The sequence below is a fragment of the Phalacrocorax aristotelis genome, chromosome Z (genome assembly GCF_949628215.1).
Source record: "Phalacrocorax aristotelis chromosome Z, bGulAri2.1, whole genome shotgun sequence".
Taxonomy (NCBI): domain Eukaryota; kingdom Metazoa; phylum Chordata; class Aves; order Suliformes; family Phalacrocoracidae; genus Phalacrocorax; species Phalacrocorax aristotelis.
Window position 1 is genome coordinate 41,140,624 of NC_134311.1, and position 19,115 is coordinate 41,159,738.

Consider the following 19,115-nt stretch of genomic DNA (forward strand, 5'->3'; position numbering starts at 1 on the left):
ATGGCAGTTTACACTAAGAAACAGAGATAGAGCAGAGAAGGAAGGGTTCCAGCGCAGAGAAATAAAAGAAACACCACAAGAGGAGCAAAAGATTAACTTCCTCAGAATAATGAGGCTATATTTTTTAGGTGTTGGATTTTTTTTTCAATATCCTGTCCACCTCTTTAACAGCTCTCAGTTGAAGATCTTTATCTCCCAATACTCAAAGGAAAACATTTCACTGTAAAAATATAACATTTCTTCCTTTTTTTCTCAGTATGATAGGATTATTAGGGCCATTTAGATGCAGAGGGGACCAAACTGAAAAGCTGCAAGCAAAACTTAAAAAACAACATGCATAAAACTCAGCAAGATCAGTAGTATCTTAATACCATAAATACGTTATACTAATATGCCCCAAAGGAGAAGAGACAAGGTTTAGAACAGGAAGGCTACCCCACCACAGAATTTTTAAGTCATTATGTTTGAAATGAAAATATTTCATATCACTGCTTTTCATTACCTACTGTGATAGCACAAAACCGAGCCAAAATCATGTCTCAGCTTTCTTCTGCCAATCTAAAAGCTCAGCTGAAAACTCAAAGAGTTTTCAGTCAAATGCCTACACTCAAATGCTTACAAGATCACCTTGCTCAGATTAAAGTTTTGAAAGGAGTTAAAAGTTACTTTTCAAAACAAGAAACAAATTAAGTAACTGGATTGACTGTATGTTATAATGATAAACTGAAAACAAAGGAGAAAAATCTGTATTGGCACAAAAAGTCTGAAGATGGAGAAAACTTAATCTGGAATGGAAACAGTATCCATGCATTTTGTCCATCAGGTGCAGGATCATTCTGCTCCCAAACTGCACAGGAGATGACAGTGAAAAATGGAAGTTAAACATCATAACAGAGCCTTACAATGCCTATTAGCTGTCATCAGCATTTTATGAGGAGCGAAAACACCACATTTTGAGAAAGTTTACCTTATTGCCTGTGCACCTGGTCGTTGGGTAAATACTGTACTCAAGCCAGTTAATGCAAATTCTATCAGCTCAGGAGTTTGCTTGTTTTCTCTTATTGATATAGACATACTTAATAACTTCACAGAGAACTTCATGGCTTCATACTAGATATGCAGGAAAAAACAACAGCAGCGGATTATAAAATAGGTTAATATACATTTTTATACAGTTTATGAAGAGAAGAAGACCACAAATACTAGTTTGATACTATTTTTCTAGTGCTATAAATAGCTTGTATCATAGCTGGTGTAAAAGTCATTCTCAAATAGTCATTAAAAAGAGGCAGGGTTAGAGTAAGAGTCCACTATGATTACAAACATATGGCTTTGATGTCTCCACCACATTTTGAGGTAAAGGGCCTCTGACATTGAGCTGGAGGGCTGTCCACTGTACCATGCATGATACCGCACATACAGACGACTTATCAGACTATTTCTGAATGGTTCAAAAATGCTGCTCTTCCTCATTTCAGTCCTTCAATCACCCCCTTCCTTATAAAGTCACCTACTCTACCTCATCTGCTATCACTGATATTTAAGATTCCAGTGAATCACTTAGTGCAATTACTTCAAAAGTTTCTGAATACTGTAAGAGGATATATGAAGCATTTAATAACTTAAACAATACACTACTTATATGATTATTCTAGTTTAAGCAAGCAAAATTTCATTCTGAACTTTTTCAGAATATCCAAAGTAAGCTCTATAACCACTCTCCTGAAACTACATCTACAGATGCTCTATTCTGCACAAAGCCAGCATGCAGTAACTTAATTAGAAAGAGTCCAAACAGTATTCAAATATAAAGACAGAGCTTCAAGTAATTTTAGAAGTGATCTCCTATCATCTTTACTTTTTCATTAGTAGATAAAGATAGCAATTGTTTGATATCATAGTCAGTTACGACTTACTGATTTTGGAAGGGTTGGATCCACAGCTGTTTCACTATATCCAATTGCTGCATAAAGTTTAGCCTTCTCTTCAGGTGTCATCAGCTCTTCGAGACCTGCCACATTGCAAGAGTTTAACTAAACTCAGTATAGGTAAGTGAAAAAAAACAAGTATTGTTCTACACTGACACGCGTCTGAGTGCTTAGTAGCCCTATAACGTACAGTAGGTACTGTCAACATCGTCTCAAATCAGTAAAACTAAAAACTCGGAGGTTTAAAGCCAAGTCTTGAGTCTCCTAAAGTATATTTTTAAATGCAGTTATACTTTCATTCTGACCTACACTATTTCCTAGCTTGCTAACCACTGAAGCAACCTTTTTGATTTACTTTCCATGTCCCACAACCTTTACTAAGTGCCTTGTACTGAAGTGAATCAAACTCTAATACATTGCATGAAACAGCCAAATTATAAGATGGATGGAAGTAAAATTGTTTACATTCCATTAACTGCTACTGGTTTCTAGCACTTTCTTCAAATCCCCATACACAATACACAATGCAGACAAATGCAAAAACTGTGGCAGGAGAATGTGCAAATTGAAGACAGTTCAGAAAGACCTATGGAAGGAATTGTAAGATACCTCTGTAACATGCAATTAACAACTTGATCAGCAAAAACAGGCTAAGAGAAAATGTAAACATCAAAAATCTGATATCCCAAATATAAAAAAAATCCAAAGTTCCACTGGTAGGGATTTACTAATCCAATAAGTACGTTTTAATAATAGAAAAAAAAAACCAATAAATTAACATACTTGAACCCTTTACTTCTTGTTTTTGTTCATCCTTTTTTTCACCCGACCAGCTCCATATCCAACTAAACCAGCCACCAGAATTTTCATCATCTTGTTTTACTCCTGGTCTGTAGATCTTTAATCCAGCCTTAGTTGCCTGAAATTTAAAAAGTATTTTAAAAAAATCATATTCTTCATGCTTTCTTCATTTTCCTAAGAGAAATATAGACCCAAGATATGCCCTAACACATCAAAACATCATTAGACAACCACTGAAAAGATGTTATTTCTTAGTTTTTCTTCTAATAACGTTTTCAAGTACACAGTGCAACACCAGACCAATTTTCCCTTGCATAAAATCAACCACCCTTAGGAACAAAAAGGGCAAGCAAAAGGTAGCTGATTTTAAGTCAATAAATGTTTCTTACCTAGCCAATTTTGTCTCTAGCTCTCACCATCAAAAAATAAAAAAAATCCCCAAGATTATGTAGTGCTCACCATTACAACAATGCACTTATAAGGAATCATTAAAAACACATATGTAAGCAATTAAATAGCACAGGCCAAATTTTAAATGATCCCTGTATTTTTCATTTCAAGAGAGATGTGCAAAGCAGTAATAAAAAAAATTATTGCTCGTTTTAGAACATTTACTCTAAGGAATATATGAAGCTATTCCTGGATATGATACATATAACTGTAATAGTAAGGAAGCCCTCCCTTCTTCCTATTCATTATTTCAACAACTAGGGGATGTCCTGTCTGATGTCAGTTATGATTCCAATACTGGGTCCTCACAGAAAGTACAAACTACATCCAGACTTGACCACTGAAAGTTTGGCATAAGGGATGGCAAACAACCATCAAGTGATCTAAGAGACAGAGGAGTCCTCAGCACTGTTGTGGACCACACAAACTGATTATTTTTCTTCGTGACTAATATGATGCGAAAAGATATGAACACTTGCAGATAAGCCCTGGATTTAGAGATGCCCTAATGAATGTGATACCCAGAGTGAGAGAGACAGGGATCCCTTCTCAGCATGCAAAAAATCCCAAGATGTCTCTGCAACACAATTAGGGAAGACAGCTGGCTATAAATCAGAGCATTTTAGGGACTTGTCACATCTATCCACCTACAAGCCAATGGAAGGCAGGACTCACCACAAAAACATGAAGGCTTCTGAACTTATACTATCGATTGACCTTGGAGATATGATGCTGAATGTCAGCTAAACAACAAAAGGCCTCAAAAGGTTTGAACAAAATCCTCCGAAGTCCTCTTTATAAAGGATACCAAGTCATCAAGCAGATGTTACAGAGCTAACAGTCCAAGGAAAGAATGGACAGGCCTTTAGAAAAAACAGCTGTTAAACCTCTGAAATTAGAGGTTTCTAGGACACCAAGGAGCTAGTGTTGAAGGACAACTGCCACGGAGAAGAAGAAGTGATGCTTAAAGCTATGATTCTCAACATGTCTGCGGCACCAGCTGGTGCCAGAGTCCAAGGTAAGAAAGGCTACAGACAGAAGGGAGGGGAACTGTAATTCTGCAAGGATGAAGAAAACATTTGTGCAGTATGGGAACTAAAGAAATTTCCTGAAGAAATCCTGTTGAGCTCTCCCCATCCCTCATTTACAATGGCTTAGTAAAAAAACACCCATAGTCTGTGGAAAGATTACTCAGCAAGGTAAACTGTTTTGACTAAAGGAACCAAAGAGTGTCATCCTGTATTCTGATTTAGGTGAACTGTCTATGAAGTCTTCTCTAGATTGAAAGCACAAAGTTTCTCAAGCTACCTGATACAGAGACTTGATACATGGCTCACTGAAGCTGATGTTTGGTACTTAGGGCACTAGTGATTAAGATTAAAAAGTGGCCCACAGTTTGTAATATAAAGTTCTTGCTGCAAAGTTCCCAGAAAATCAGATGGTACGGTGTTCACAAACACGAGTTCTGAGGAACTCAATTTCAAGGTCTAGAGAGAAGCAAGCCCTTGAAATTCAACCCTAAGGTATGTTTTTAGAAACCAAAAGAACTTACAAACAGTAGGATCCTTTATCTGACTTTACTTAGCTCACATCTAGAGGGTGCTCCTTTAAATTCCTAGCAGACTTAACACTGTCAGGATACCAAGCTAGCAGTAGATGTGCCTCTTAAAAGTCCTTTGAGACTTTTTTCAGCAGTATGACCTGGTAATAGCAAGACAGATGGGCTCTGACAGATAGATGGAGGTAGAACACAGAAACACTGTGACCTCATTTTCAATACTTGGAAATAAATTCAGAGAGTTAGGTAGCAGATCTTTTAAGATACTTTTTTAACACTTTTCAAATGCAAGGCTTAAAGCCCAAACAAATGAAAATTCATTTGCTTGCAACCTACTTTTAAGCACTACAGAAACCTATCTCAAAACTCAGGACTGCAAAGTGGTCAGGAATGCAATATGACATAACCTCTTGCAAGCAGCATGGTCACACTGGAGAAAAGAAGAATAAAAGTAGCCAGGAAATTCTTTGATATCTCCCTCACCTTACAAAAAGTAGGAGGAACAAGATAAAACCAAAAGAAACTATATGGTACAAGACTAAAAGCTTGCCAAAATTTCCAATTCAGCCAAACAACTAAAAGGGAGGGACATGAATGTGTGTTCTGGTTCTGTAGAAGTTTGCATAATGATCATACAAGCATTCAAACGTGGGTGTATATTGAGAAAACTAGAAGGAAAAAAAAAAATCAAATTTATGGATTCCTCTTTAGAGTTTTAGTTTAGAAGCACCATATCTATCATTGCAGCAACTGCATTCATACCAAATATACTCCACCAAAAAAAAAGAAAAGAAATCAGATTTCTTTCAAGCGCTGCCATAAGAAATGATTGGCATTCATGAAGTTTAATTACCAATACATTATTTCAGATTCCGAACCTCATATTCTGCTTCCTTTTAGTCAAACTGACTATCAATAGAGACAGACTACTCCACAGATTTTAGAAAACCTGTACAGATTTCACTTCAGTCTCCTGAATGATGCTCAGACACTACGTTGGAAACTAAGCCACACACTAACCTAGCAAAAAGAGGCTAACAAATTAAGGGTAACTACTCAAGTCACATTATCTTGCCTGTGATTTTCTACTTATTTTGCATATGCGTCTGCCGTGTTCCAAAAAACATTTGCAAATAATGACAAAAGGTCAATGTACTACACATACACATGGTGTTCAGCCTACATAATAGGGTATCAGGAAGGAAAGGAATAAAATAGTCTAGGCTGTTGGGGGCTGGGGGAAGCCTGAAGCTTCAGGTATAATCACTTCCAACCTGACTTATCCTATCATCCTTTGACCCTATTTTCCACAGTAGATCTGCCTCACCAAAAGTGGAAAGAGATCTATCACAGATCGGTTATTCTGAAGAAGCAGTATAAGGAGCTATTTAATTTTTGCTTAATTACAAGATGGGACTAGCTATGCCTTATAATAAGAAATGTGAAATATAAGAAAAATAGACTGTATGATACAAAATTCAATCACTAGAACTAAAATGCATCATCTTAAAATATCTACAACCTCATGTTTTAGTTATTCTTAGACTCATATGATGAAATTTTACCTCAACTTCAGCTTGTTGCCTCGCTAGAGTGATGTTAAAAATATCCAAGGCCTTTTCGAATTCCTAGAAAGGAGGTGAGAAATCATTTTTTGACAATTTCATTTCGTTAGATTTCAATGCTCAGTTTTACAGAAAATGACAGTAAACAACTCCTTCAGTGCAACTCAAGTTAATTTGCTCAAGCTGAAAACTTAAAATAAGCCTGGAAAAGAAAAGTATCAGTAAGTTTTTCTACACTGTAGTTACTAATTTAAAAAATTATCTGATACATTTGTTCATACTACTCACAGAGAAAGGTACTGATGACATTGCAAGCCTGGCCACTGAAAATTTCTTTTTACCTTAGTACTGACTTAGGAACATGTAAACATTTACGTTTAAGAAAACAGGAAGATGAACAATATTTAAGCCTTTGACAGAAGAGGGCTAACCTCCAATAATTTTAAGATTTCTTCATTAGGTTTTTTTGATGTTATCTTTGTTTTATACATCTCTTTATAGTTCTTCACTTGTTTCCTATGGTGCCGAATATGTTCCCACGACCACATTTGGAGCTTCGGTTGAACATTTACTTCAAGGATGCCATAAATAACATATTTCCACCTAAAAGCAAAGACAAATGAAGTACACTTCACATTTCTTTTGGTATATTGAAAAGACACCTAGTGCTATGCGGATTCCCACTAAATGCAACTCCAATTGTGAAAAAGTGAAATCCCTTGTCTAGTACCACACTTCTGCTCATTAGAGGAACCTAATAATATTTTTTTTTCCACAAAGTTGACAGGTTGCTGTTTCCTAAAATTAGAAAGTAACCTTGTACAAAACATACACACACAGTGACACATATATTTGTGGTCGTGTGTGTGTGTGTGTGTGTGTTAATAATCAAAACATATTTGTATGGAATCTTCCAAAAAGAAATCAAATCTGTCATCTGTGTTGAAAAGGTTTGCCTATTTTTAAACAGTATCTATGTTCTTGTAATAGTACCTAATGTATAATGGGGTCTCCTTCATTAAAACTGAGTTAGGATATTAAAATTCTATCAGACTTAAGTTTCTGATAATGGTCTTTAAGACAGCAAATGCAGGCTTTTCATTTATTGTCCCCTCGCCTTTGGTTTGAGGTCCTCAATGTTTTTTTTAGTATTCCTAGCTTAAAAAGAAAAAAAAAAAAACCAGAAACAGGAATTATTTTATTTCAGAAGGGAATGGGTTCTAACCTCCTTAAGTAAGAAACAATCCCTTGGTAATTATTTCAAATAGTAACTAACAAATTATTTTAAAAGTCTGAGGTGGCCTACCATGTCTTGGCATTGTTGTGCAATGGAACATCAGGTCTGTACTTCCTATATGGCAGGTTTCGAGTCATCATATCAATAGACTCAAGAAGCTCCATAACACTGAAGTACTAAAAAACAAAAATCCAAACAAACAAAATTTCAAACTGAGTCTTTGTGAGAACAACGTGAACCAAGCCTCTCTTTAAAAAGAAAATAATTTTCAAAGAAAAACAAGACTAAGTAGTGAATCAATTCTGTGTTTCTTATAAAATTTCAGACTGCTTCTTATTATTCTTGCAAACTAACTTTTTCACCATATTACATATAACTTCAGAAAAATAGTTTATACCTGTGGCTTATTGAATTCAACGGTTATATCCTGTAAATTTACATCTAAATCCATTTTCGGTGATGAAAAGTCAACATCAGATCGAGGATTCATAAGGAGTTTGGCTTTAGCTGAAATTGGGCGGAACACTAGAAAACAGAAGTTGATATAAAAAGTGCAATTAAATTATTTATGACTGCCATAAATGATTCATAATACTTATGATTTCAAGTTATGTCAGATTACTCATTTAAATATGCTAGACTTCAAAACATGAAGACTTCATCAACACAGCTTAAAATGTAATACAATCTATACTCAATTTCCAGTTTATACTGACATTTGTGAAACATTTTCACAAAGTTTCCTGTACGCACTTTTAGATGGCAGATGTTTCAATCAATAGTTTATATCTGCAACAAATCTAATTTTTTTACTATGATATAAGCTATTTATGGTAGAAGATAGTACAAATATAGCACTTATTTCACTATAACAACTCTTATTCCCTAACTATATATTTTTTTATGTTACTGATGTTTCACACTGTTTGATGAATTATACTCACAACAGTGGGTAAAATGAAACTTTCCATATTTCTAAATCCAAGCCCAAGTAAACATGGAAAAAATTAGTATGGATCCTCGGTAAAACAAAGCATATCACATGAAAAATGTTCCGAGCAGAAATGTTTTATCTGTTCCATAGTTCGGCAATATCAGGTATTCAATACAGGCCTTCAGAAGCCATGTTTAGTTCAATTTTTCCACCTGTTTCAGCAACTGTTCCAACAAGAAGTATTTGTCTATTACCTGAATTTGTGTAAACTGTAATCAAATTATTTTGATTTCAACAGAAATACTGATAGATCTACTACATACCAAATATTTCAAATTCACTGAAATGTTCATATAAAAGGAAACAGATACTTCTGTAAGATTAAAACATGTTTACACCAATTAATCTTTGTTGCATTTAAGCCCTGTATTTCTTGTGAAGCTTATTTTACTTTTATCTACACATTTTATGTGGTGGCATTGCTACTGATTTTCTCCCTGTATTTAGCTTCCTAAATTACATTTTTCATCCTTCCTATGTGTAAGTATGTTTGCATTTAGCTCAAATCACAGACTTCGTGCTCACTACCTTTCTATCAATGTCTCAATCTAAAGAGCTGCTTTAAAAGAGCCAGAATTTTCATTTACCACAGAAAATCATCACGATGTTCTTTAAATATCTGCGTCTCTGATGGCACTGCTGAATTTTAAGAGTGTAAATCCTGAATCCTGCAATTTGGCATACAACTATTTTGAACTTCTACCTAAAGACTTAGACAACTGACTATGTTTAAACTTATTTTCTTGTAAAAAGAGTCAAACCTAGCTACTGAAAAAGATAGATAAGAAATCAACAGAAATTACTGAACAGTTCTCTGACAGTCAAATAAAGAGACACAAAAGGCTTTCTTTTTCAGGCAAAGACAGCAAGAAAAACCCATAAAAGTACAGTGCCCTTTTTAACCCTGCATAGAGTGAACTGAGGACTTCCTTGCTAGAGAACAAGCCACTTCAAAGGCCATTCTGCCTTGTAAACAGTTACTAAACAATCACACAGATGCACATGAGAAATAAAAACCATGTATTTTCCATACACTGAGAAGTAAACAGTCACCATGTTTGAGTAGAGCCAATGCAACTTTCAGACTAAAGTAAGCAACACTCAAAGCAATACAACTTACAATATGCCAAAACTACAAAAAACCCAAAAGTTGATGTTTCAGAGTTGTGTGATTACTGTTTCGAACTCTAATGAAAAAAGACACACTTCACATAAGGCAGGTGACCTCAAAAACATTAACCTGTTACGCAAACCAATCTGATCCACAAAACTATGATGCACATATTATTGCTTAACTTCTTAAAATAAGGAATTATTTATGGATGTGAACAATGAAGATTAATATATGACATTCCATTCGAAAAGTACATGGCTCAAGGCTCATTCTAATCAAAGCCTTTTTAAGGCCACAGATATGGTACAGTCTTCACTGTCAGAGGGACAGTTACTCCTACAAAAGAACGGAACTGCACTCCTTACTAAGATTTTTGAGTAACAGCTGAAGTAGCAACCTCTGAGAGGCATTTAAAATAAGAATACATGCATATAATAAATAGAAATGAAATACCACTTACCAAAATCATAACCTTCTGGAATCACATTGTGGCTGGCAACTCCCTGTTTTAAGTTAACCTACATACGCAATGGAGTTAAAATAAGTTGCATTTTTATTTCATGATAGAGTTTTAAAATTTAAAATGTTAGCATTATAGTACAAGTTTCAGATTATCCAATCCCTCTGATACGCAACTCAAAATATTCACCTATGTTTTGAACAGAATAATACTTCTATTTTTAGCTAATCACTGAACAGTAAAATGAGAATATATTGGGTATAATTTTGTAACTGGTGAAGGACTTTTTTTAGCTTCCTCAGATAGGCGTTGTACTTGCATCACAAAAACATTTACCATTTTTCTTTAATAAGCTATTAGTAACAGGACTTTGACATAAATGGAAGCAGAACTGAAGGTGAAGCATGTTCTATGCTTCACAGTATGAACTAGAATACTAGATACATTATCTCATGCTTTACTTACCAACGATTCATCACAACCTCCATGGTAGAACATCTCCGATTTCACATTCCAGTAAGCAAAAAGGTTATCCAGTCGTACAAGCTGAAAATACAACAGAACAAGTGTATTAATGCCTACAAATTTTAGATTAATAATTTGGATTTCACAAAGTCTGGATGAATTAAAATATTCAGAATATTCCTTGCAGACTATGCATCCCTTTCTTGTAGAGCCTATACAGTTACATGTTTCTTGACCTCACTTTCTGTGGAAGGAACTCTATTTCAGCTTGTTTTATTAACAATTCTTTCTAGCATACAGTTTATACTGTACCTTGTAGAACAACTTGGCAGTTTCATCATGTAAACATGGATTCCAATTCTTATCTGAGGTCTGAAATGAGGATTAAAGGAAGTTATTCCAACATCTATAATACATCATTATTTTATCATCATTGAAACAAACCAGTTAAAAAAAAACAAAACAGAGAGGAACATCATCTTAATCAAACCCCACTAAAAATAATGGGATGCCATCTTCTAATTTTAAGATGATTAAGCCATTATTTTAAATGGAAACTTGATAAGGCTACTTCCCCCAAAAAAACCACACACACTGGCAGGCTGCACACAGAACAAAAAGATTCTTTAAAATTCTGTTTTCAGCATTGCAAACTGTTTTCCTTTACACCAATATTATTTTAGGCAGGCTCTTTGGAAATAGATAAACATGGGACTAGAATTCTGTATTTCTGGAAGTAGCATTTTAGTTTGAGCCCAACAGAAACGCTATATGCTATTGTATTTTTTTCAAGGCTAATATGCATTTCAGGAGTGAAGCTTAAGAACACCAAAGCTTTTGTTCACTACACAAAATTATTTAGGGGAAAGGGCTGGCGAAAACCTTTCAACAGCAAACAGGCATTCATAAGGCAACTTTTAATTCAAGAAAGTAACTGTTACTTAGACATATTTTCTTTAAGATTATCAGTTACACAGCAAAAGTTATTTCATCAGGGCAACTCAGCAGAATTATAATATTGCTGCTACTAGCTAGTCTTCCACATTGCGGGGGGAGTATACTGTCTATGACAACTACTATTCACACTTTAAACTGGAGCTTGCAGATCAAATAACTGAGCTCCAGTTTGAAACAACACACAAACCTCTTTTTTTCTCTCCCCAATATCAAGAGGTAACTCCCTTTCTCAGGGCGCATGGCAGTTTCAGTAAAATATTCATAGATTCTGAATAGCCCAAATCCAGCAAAGTCTGGTACTTGGCAACCACAGAGTGCAGCAGGCAGAAGGTTAAGAATTTCCTTCCAAAGGTCTGTTTTAATGCTAGCACTTTATCTTTAATGGCACCCCTGCCACAATAATTACGCTGGATTTGATAAAACAAGTAGTTATCACTGTGCATTGCTGATGATTATAGGTATACTTTCATTAGACACTATGTTACCAGACAGCACAACAATACACAAAAACATATTTTAATCTATCAGTATACATCAACATGTTTTTTAGATGAAAAAATTACCTGCAAACTGAGATTCTGAAGTGAAATCCCAAATGACAAGGGGTTATTCCGATTCGTGATCTAATAAAGCCGGGGAAAAATACCAAAAAAAGATTACCTTACACTCTGAATTTAGATTTGGAAGTATACTGCCTACAATAAAAAAATATATATGTTGCAAAGATCTGGCAACTGTATCTTCTTTGTACCCGACTATACGTGTATAAATATCTTTATGGTTTGGTACAAGCTTTTTATCAGTTTTAATTTTTTTTTAGACTATGAAATTACTACAACTTTACTAGGATTCTCTCAATGTGGAAAGCAACCAGGAGAAAAGAAATCATAGAGGTTCCTAATTCCATGTTACAGTGCACAACCCCTTATGCTGAGATATACAAAAGTACTTACATCATCTTCATAGCGAATATGGATGTTGGAAATTTTCACCTGAAGATTTTTGATCACCTGAGTGACTAGTTTTTCTACAAAAGTGTCTTGTTTTTCTTCTTTTACTTTATCTATGTTAAAGAAAAAATAATATTTTGTCTGCATTGAAGTATTTTAAAACTACACTAGAGAAAATAACATAATAAAGTTTTATGACAGATATTTAAATTTTACATTATACTACACTCTAGTTGTATAAAAACATGTCCTTCCAGTATAGTCTATAACATTTATATCCTCAGACTAGATGGTTTCAGCTGTATTACCTGCTGCATGAAGAACCACGTTATTCAAAAGTATGACTTGTATCCATTGATACTCAAGGTGGCCAATACATATTTCTTGAAAGTACCAAAAGTTGAATTCAAGATGGTAAGACTTAACATGTGTCAAAGGACAAATCAGACAGAATCTTGAAAAGGTATAAACAAAAAAACTGTTTGCCACTGGAAACAAAGTTAAATTGTTTCTTATGAAAGAAGAGGAAAGAAAATGTCAGGCAACAGATGACACAAGCAAGCAATATTTCAAAAGCCTTAATTTATATCAGATCACATCAATGCTTGAACGTTTTTATTTTCAGGATGCTTCTTCCGCAACACTGATGGCAGCTACACCTAAAAATCTGTAACTAATAGGTTTTTAAGTATCAAGAGCAAAACAGGATTCTAAATCACTAAGTGACAGATCCGGCATATTTCTGGATTAAAATAAAGAAATGGTGTCACTTCCATCAGTTTTTCACACTCTTACCTTGGTCAGCTATTTTCTGCTTTGCTTCCTCTATCCTTTGCAATTCCCTTTGTCTTGCTTCCAAGAGCTGCCTGGCTTCTTTTTCAGCATCATATTTTATGCCTAAATATACAATGTAAAAAGGTATGATACAAAAAACCTTATGTGATTTTGGAAAATGCTGTTTCAAAAGCAAGAATTTTCACATTTTGTTGATAATTACATAACAGCAAAAATTAGGTGACTAAATGTAAACTACTGAAAGACACCCCACTCCCATTATCTAATCATATTTGTTACGAGTATCTACTTGGAATAAAGTTCGTGAAAACAGTATCAACCCATTCTAGATACTTCTGAAACCCCACCAATCTATATTCACTTTTTTTTCTCTACGTTAACTTACTGGCTGTGGGCACAATAAGCAAATAAACTCCATCAAGAACTGCCTCAACGGGTTGAGTATAAAGGTTTTGCCATGGAATCTGTAGGTTAAGTTGACCTACAAACACAAAAGAAAAAGGTTGACGTAAACAGTTAAATAGCTGACTGGAAAAAAAAAAAGATAATCAACATTAACCACAAAATCTCTGAATAATTATTATATTGGATAGAAAACACAGTTCATCTGAAGCATATGTCCTTTGGGTTGTTTGTTTTACATAGCACACAACTGAACATGAGGCAAGTTCTTCCACGAGCAGAACTATTAAGTCTACAGGTCCTCTCCTTACTCCCTTGAATTATATTCCTTCTTCCTAACACCAACCTCTCCCTCCTTGCAAAACCACTGCAGCACCCTCATATACAAAAAAATACTCCCAAACCAGAATTTTTAAAATACAGATTTTTCTTTTACTGTGGAAGAGTGTCTTAAAGTAGTGTGTATGTTTGGAGAATATGGGGACCCTCAGGTTGCAGCATCTCTCATTCTTTACACATATGCCAATTTTAATAAACTGTGAAATCAGTCACAGGAAAACATATACTTCCAGGCTAGATTTAAGGGAAGCATAACGACCTTAGAACTTTGCTTGCTTTAAGGAGCCAATAACTTTTACAAGACAATCAACTTGTAATGAGAAAACATTTCATATTAGCAAGAAGAGGGAAGGAGGGTAGAAAGGGAAGTGCAAGGCAAAATCAGTTGAGGAGTCTTGGCTGAGACAAGGGATGAGATCCAGTCCTTCCCACTTGCTCATCTTTGCTCTTTTGGGTTCTTATTAATATTGAGCTGATTACACAATATAAAGTATATTTTACCTTTAAAGTCTCAGCTCAAGAAAAGGAGCTTCTTTGAACAGATTTTGCTAAACAGACAAGCTTCAGAGTGTACAAAACATGCAAATCAAGGAACCTAGGAAAATTACTTGCTTAGGATGCCTAAAGCCACTTGCATGGAAAAGTAGTATGTTTCGTAACATAAATAAAATGTAACTTACCAATATGTCCTGCTTTAACTTTAAATGGCACATCCAGCTGACTCTGAAAGAAAGTGTTTTAGAACATTTAAGCTCTTTTCAGCCACTAGTGAAATGTTCCCATATAGGAAAAAAAAAAAAGAATATAACCTTAATAACAAATTTACTTTTCAACCACTGGAAAAAAAACATTCAACATAATGGACCAAGCAAGCATTTGGTTACTAATTTAGGCTGTTAAGCTATCCTAGACTAAATACATACCCAAAAGCAAGTTTCTAACTTCCTGAGCTATAGTAAAAAAAAGTCTTCCAGTATTGCTTTTTGACCTAAACACAATCTTTTAAGCAACTGCTGAGAGTTTTGTTTTGGTGGGTTTTGGGGGGTTTGTTGGTTTGGTTTGGGTTTTTTGGTGGTAGTTTGGGGTTTTTTGGGGGTTTGTTTGGGGTTTTTTTTGGGGGAAGGGGCACAAAGCAAAGCTAAATGAAGCCAGCATATACCTTAATCTCAAATTAATTAAACAATCCACACAAGTGCGAAGAAAACAACACAGTAAGTTTTCACTTAAAGATATTATATCCTAAAATAAGAACTGGAAGAAGCCTGTACAACCCAATGCATTGTTCAAGAATCACTTTTGCAACAGCTCAGTTTTCATCTTCATCAACTTACCAGTGCATTTTCTTTTATTTCAAGATTCTTCAGTGCTACGGCTCCTAAAAGCAAAGAAGCCAATAAGTAAAACTACAATAAGCAAAGTAGTAGCAGTGCACACTAAATATCCCAAAGTCTGGGTCAGTGGTCCCTGACCTGTGGTTCTTCAACTCTTTGCTGTGTAAGATATCCACAATCTGCACCTCAAATAGCCATGATAGATGATTGAGAACACACTGCTTATTCATGCCACAAAACACCTGAAATTTTCTCATGGGCCTTGCATGTCCATGGGAAAGAACCTAAGACTTCTCAAAGTAAAAATGTTTGCAGTTACTGTCACATTTTGTAAGAACCCATTTTGAAATTAGAAGTTTGCTTCTTTTTCCTCAACCATCTGCTTCCTATGCTTGTGGAAATCTAGCAACGTTACATTTAGAGTGAATTTTTAGCCCTCAAAAGATCTTACATTTGCAAGTTATTTTTATAGGCTTACAGAAGTTCACAGGAAGCATTTTAGTAAATCTATTTTTTATGTATCTTAAGGAAACAAAGACTTCAGTTCCCTGTAAACACAGAAAATTTGAGTTGCAATATCTGTTTTTATAACACACTTGACATAATCACTTGCCACAACAAAGGAACATTGGAAGGGACCAAGGAACTCGTAATTTAAAAACATGCATAGTCCAAAGCACAAATTCTACAAGAAGGATAGAACACTTGCAATGGTTACCTTCGAATTAGTTGTATAGTGTTAACATTTGCACATGGAACAGGCACCTGATATAGCTGAGCATGGGCATAAATGAGATTCAGAAAACTAGAAGCAGATTACAGGCCTGGAAGGGAATACAACTTGAGATTGCAAAAGATTATTTGATTGACCCAATAATAGTTTTCTTTTGGGGATGCAAGTTAGAAAAAGCCAAACATATGGGAAGACAGGAGCTCCAACTGCAAGAAATATCCTTGCAGTTACATAGCACCAATGGCATTAGACTACTGTTCAAAGTACCACCAATTTTGAGAAACTGGACCCTAATCTCAAAAATGCATTCATTAGAACAGCTGACTCAAGTTGCTGATCTGCTGTGGAAGAGGTGATCAGGTAAACTAAACATCCATCTTGCAGTACTTGCAAAGTACTACAAAGTTTTTAGTGATTTAATTCATTCCTTGCAACAATCTATTATCAGTTTCCAGTACAATTCTATACATCTGACATGTGCCACCATCAGCCTCTCCAGACAAATACTACAGGCAGAAGGATGTTTTCTAAGAGCTTTTAAACCTTACAATACACACATATTGACAGAAACATTAGAAAAAAAAGCGGGGGGGTGGGGGGTGGGGGGTATCAAAGAAAGCATTCCCAGCAGTAGGCTCAAACTACCCTAGTCACTATAACTAGTCTGCATAGTCTTTGCAGATAATAACAAGGTGACAGTTTTATACGCCATTGGGTTCAATTCTAGTCTAAATTTATTCCCTGATAAAGCCGTCCCTGCCTATACCATTTTACCATTTTAACACTCATTAGAGAAAGTTTCATTATATGAGAGGTACACCAGAAGAAAAAAAGACATTTCTTCCTCCAAGAAGACATCATTAATTGTAATTGTATTCATGGCAATTAATTCTAATGCTTCCCAGAGCAAAGGTTTGGGTTTGTAACCATGTTACCATGATGAAATGCAGTTTTTTGCACATCAGTTGAGCCACGGCAAAAATGTTCACAGGCAAACTCTAAGACTACATGACACATGAAGCAGTTTAACTGGGTTTAGTTTCTTCACTTCCACTGTCAGATAAGTAAACGTTACCTCTCATTTATCAAGGGTTTGGCACGTGCTGCATTTCAGCTGAGGCGCAGTAACTTAAGCTGCAATAATTTGGCAGTCCTAATGCTTCTAAAAACACAGTACTGCGAAGTGAGCAAAGATTATTACCTCAAGCACTTACAAACAATATTTTGTGATGGGGAACTATAGCTCATTTTACCTGAGCACATCATAACAGCAAAGAATAAAAATCATATCAATACTGTTTCAAACAAGAAGGCTTTGACAATTCTACATGAAATGTTGGAATTGGGAAGTGGGGTAAATAATTCTTCACCATTTTTCCTATACTTATGATTTATAGTTAGTAAGTTTAAAGGTTTTAGTTAAAATCATTAGAAGAGAGAGAAATTTTTAAAACTTCAATAATCTCAATTTTAGTATAACATCACTGAAACACACTCACTAAAATATCACAGTTTACTTACAGAAACCTTGAATGAGGGTCTGACCACAGTGAATGGATTATCAAAGCACACAAAAGGCTATTACTGAAGTACTATGTTTTGTATATTTATGCAACCTTTCTTTTTCCTACACTTTGAGGGAGAGTGCAAGAGATTGCCTAAACATACCTGCAAGTAAACATAAACTATTTCCAACATTACTACACCTCAGCTGGCAACCGATTCTAACACTCAAGATTTGAAATGCAATAACTGACCATGTCAGTATTCTCTTTCATTGCCAAAATTTAGTCTCTAACACACTCAGCTGTTTCACCTGCGATGAAACATAGCTACAAGTGCAACTGCACTGAATCCTGACTGTTCTGCAGAGCAGGGATGGGGGAAGCCCTCACAAACAGAAGCAGGAAAATCAGGCAAAAAAGGCCTGTCACAGGATGTAACAGAGCTACTGAATTTTACTGTCTTGGAGCACTGCCAACAGACTTTAATTGCAAGAATTTAAAAATACATCAAGATTTGGTTGTTTGGTTTTGTTGGGGGGTGGGGGAGGGGGGTCTCCTCTTGGGGCAACTGGATATTTCTTTGTTTTAATGACAGAAATGCATCCAAATAAAACCCCATTGGATGGATTAAAAATTGCCCAACTAAGCAACCTTGAAGACTGTATATACAAGTAGTTGGAGTTATATAAATACCTAGGGTTAGACATGCTGGCTAACAGCCAAAACAATAATAAAAGCCAGAACACTGGTAAATATCAATAGCACAGTCCAGGATTTATTTAGGCTATATTATAAAGCAAATTCTTAGCTTTAGTGATCTCCAGACATTGTAAATAATTCAACAAAATCAAACATTTGCCAACATTCTGGAATAAATAGGTTTACAGTTTTGATTTTAGATACCAAAATACCCTCAAGTCCTTGAGTACATGAATCAACACCTACTACCAAGGACTTAGCTCACAAAAAGTAGTGTAGAAAATAAGTTAACACTCAGTAAAATAGTGCAAAGAGACCTAACTGAAATGTCATTATGGATGTCAACAGAAGTTAAAGAGGGGGAAGAAAATGAATGCAGATTAAAAATCCTGCAGATATAACCTAGGTATTAATCACATCTCTGCTGTCTCGTAAATAAGAACAGGGAGGAGTGGGGGTGGGGCAGGGAAGGCAGATGAGAGAGTGCAAGACGAAAGATGATACGCATCAGAAACTGAAAATATCTCAGCTGCTATCTGACTAGTACCCAACACTCCTGTTCACATATTTTAACAGAATTTCTGCTATTTAGCAACAGCACTGTCAGCTTGTGAACCCCTTTGATCACTTTATACAAACTGCTGCCTTTGCAAGTCATTTCCCACTTGGTTTTGTGCTTAATTATTCCTGTTTAAGCTTACCTTCTGGAGACAAGCTGTAAGACTTTGAGGATCAGAGTGTCTGCCAAATACCTCCTCTGTTGACATCTATTGTAAAATAGGTCATGAAAGACTGCAGAAACTACTAGATATTCTTCACCCCTCAGTCAAGC

The 19,115-nt window shown here is 35.4% G+C and overlaps 1 protein-coding gene across 2 annotated transcripts in view; it reads right to left on the reverse strand.

The window, feature by feature from the left end:
- Positions 1-19,115, reverse strand: part of VPS13A (vacuolar protein sorting 13 homolog A) — a 110,714-nt gene that overhangs the window by 87,424 nt on the left and 4,175 nt on the right. For both annotated transcript variants that reach the window (XM_075078464.1, XM_075078465.1), the window contains exons 2-17: positions 15,347-15,390; positions 14,696-14,738; positions 13,660-13,755; positions 13,275-13,376; positions 12,483-12,592; positions 12,093-12,152; positions 10,885-10,944; positions 10,573-10,653; positions 10,108-10,165; positions 7,937-8,064; positions 7,609-7,715; positions 6,734-6,905; positions 6,303-6,365; positions 2,712-2,847; positions 1,917-2,011; positions 968-1,110 (exon numbers count right to left, since the gene is read on the reverse strand). In XM_075078464.1, coding sequence (XP_074934565.1) covers positions 968-1,110; positions 1,917-2,011; positions 2,712-2,847; positions 6,303-6,365; positions 6,734-6,905; positions 7,609-7,715; positions 7,937-8,064; positions 10,108-10,165; positions 10,573-10,653; positions 10,885-10,944; positions 12,093-12,152; positions 12,483-12,592; positions 13,275-13,376; positions 13,660-13,755; positions 14,696-14,738; positions 15,347-15,390 — 1,498 coding nt within the window. The remainder of the gene's footprint in view (positions 1-967; positions 1,111-1,916; positions 2,012-2,711; positions 2,848-6,302; positions 6,366-6,733; positions 6,906-7,608; positions 7,716-7,936; positions 8,065-10,107; positions 10,166-10,572; positions 10,654-10,884; positions 10,945-12,092; positions 12,153-12,482; positions 12,593-13,274; positions 13,377-13,659; positions 13,756-14,695; positions 14,739-15,346; positions 15,391-19,115) is intronic.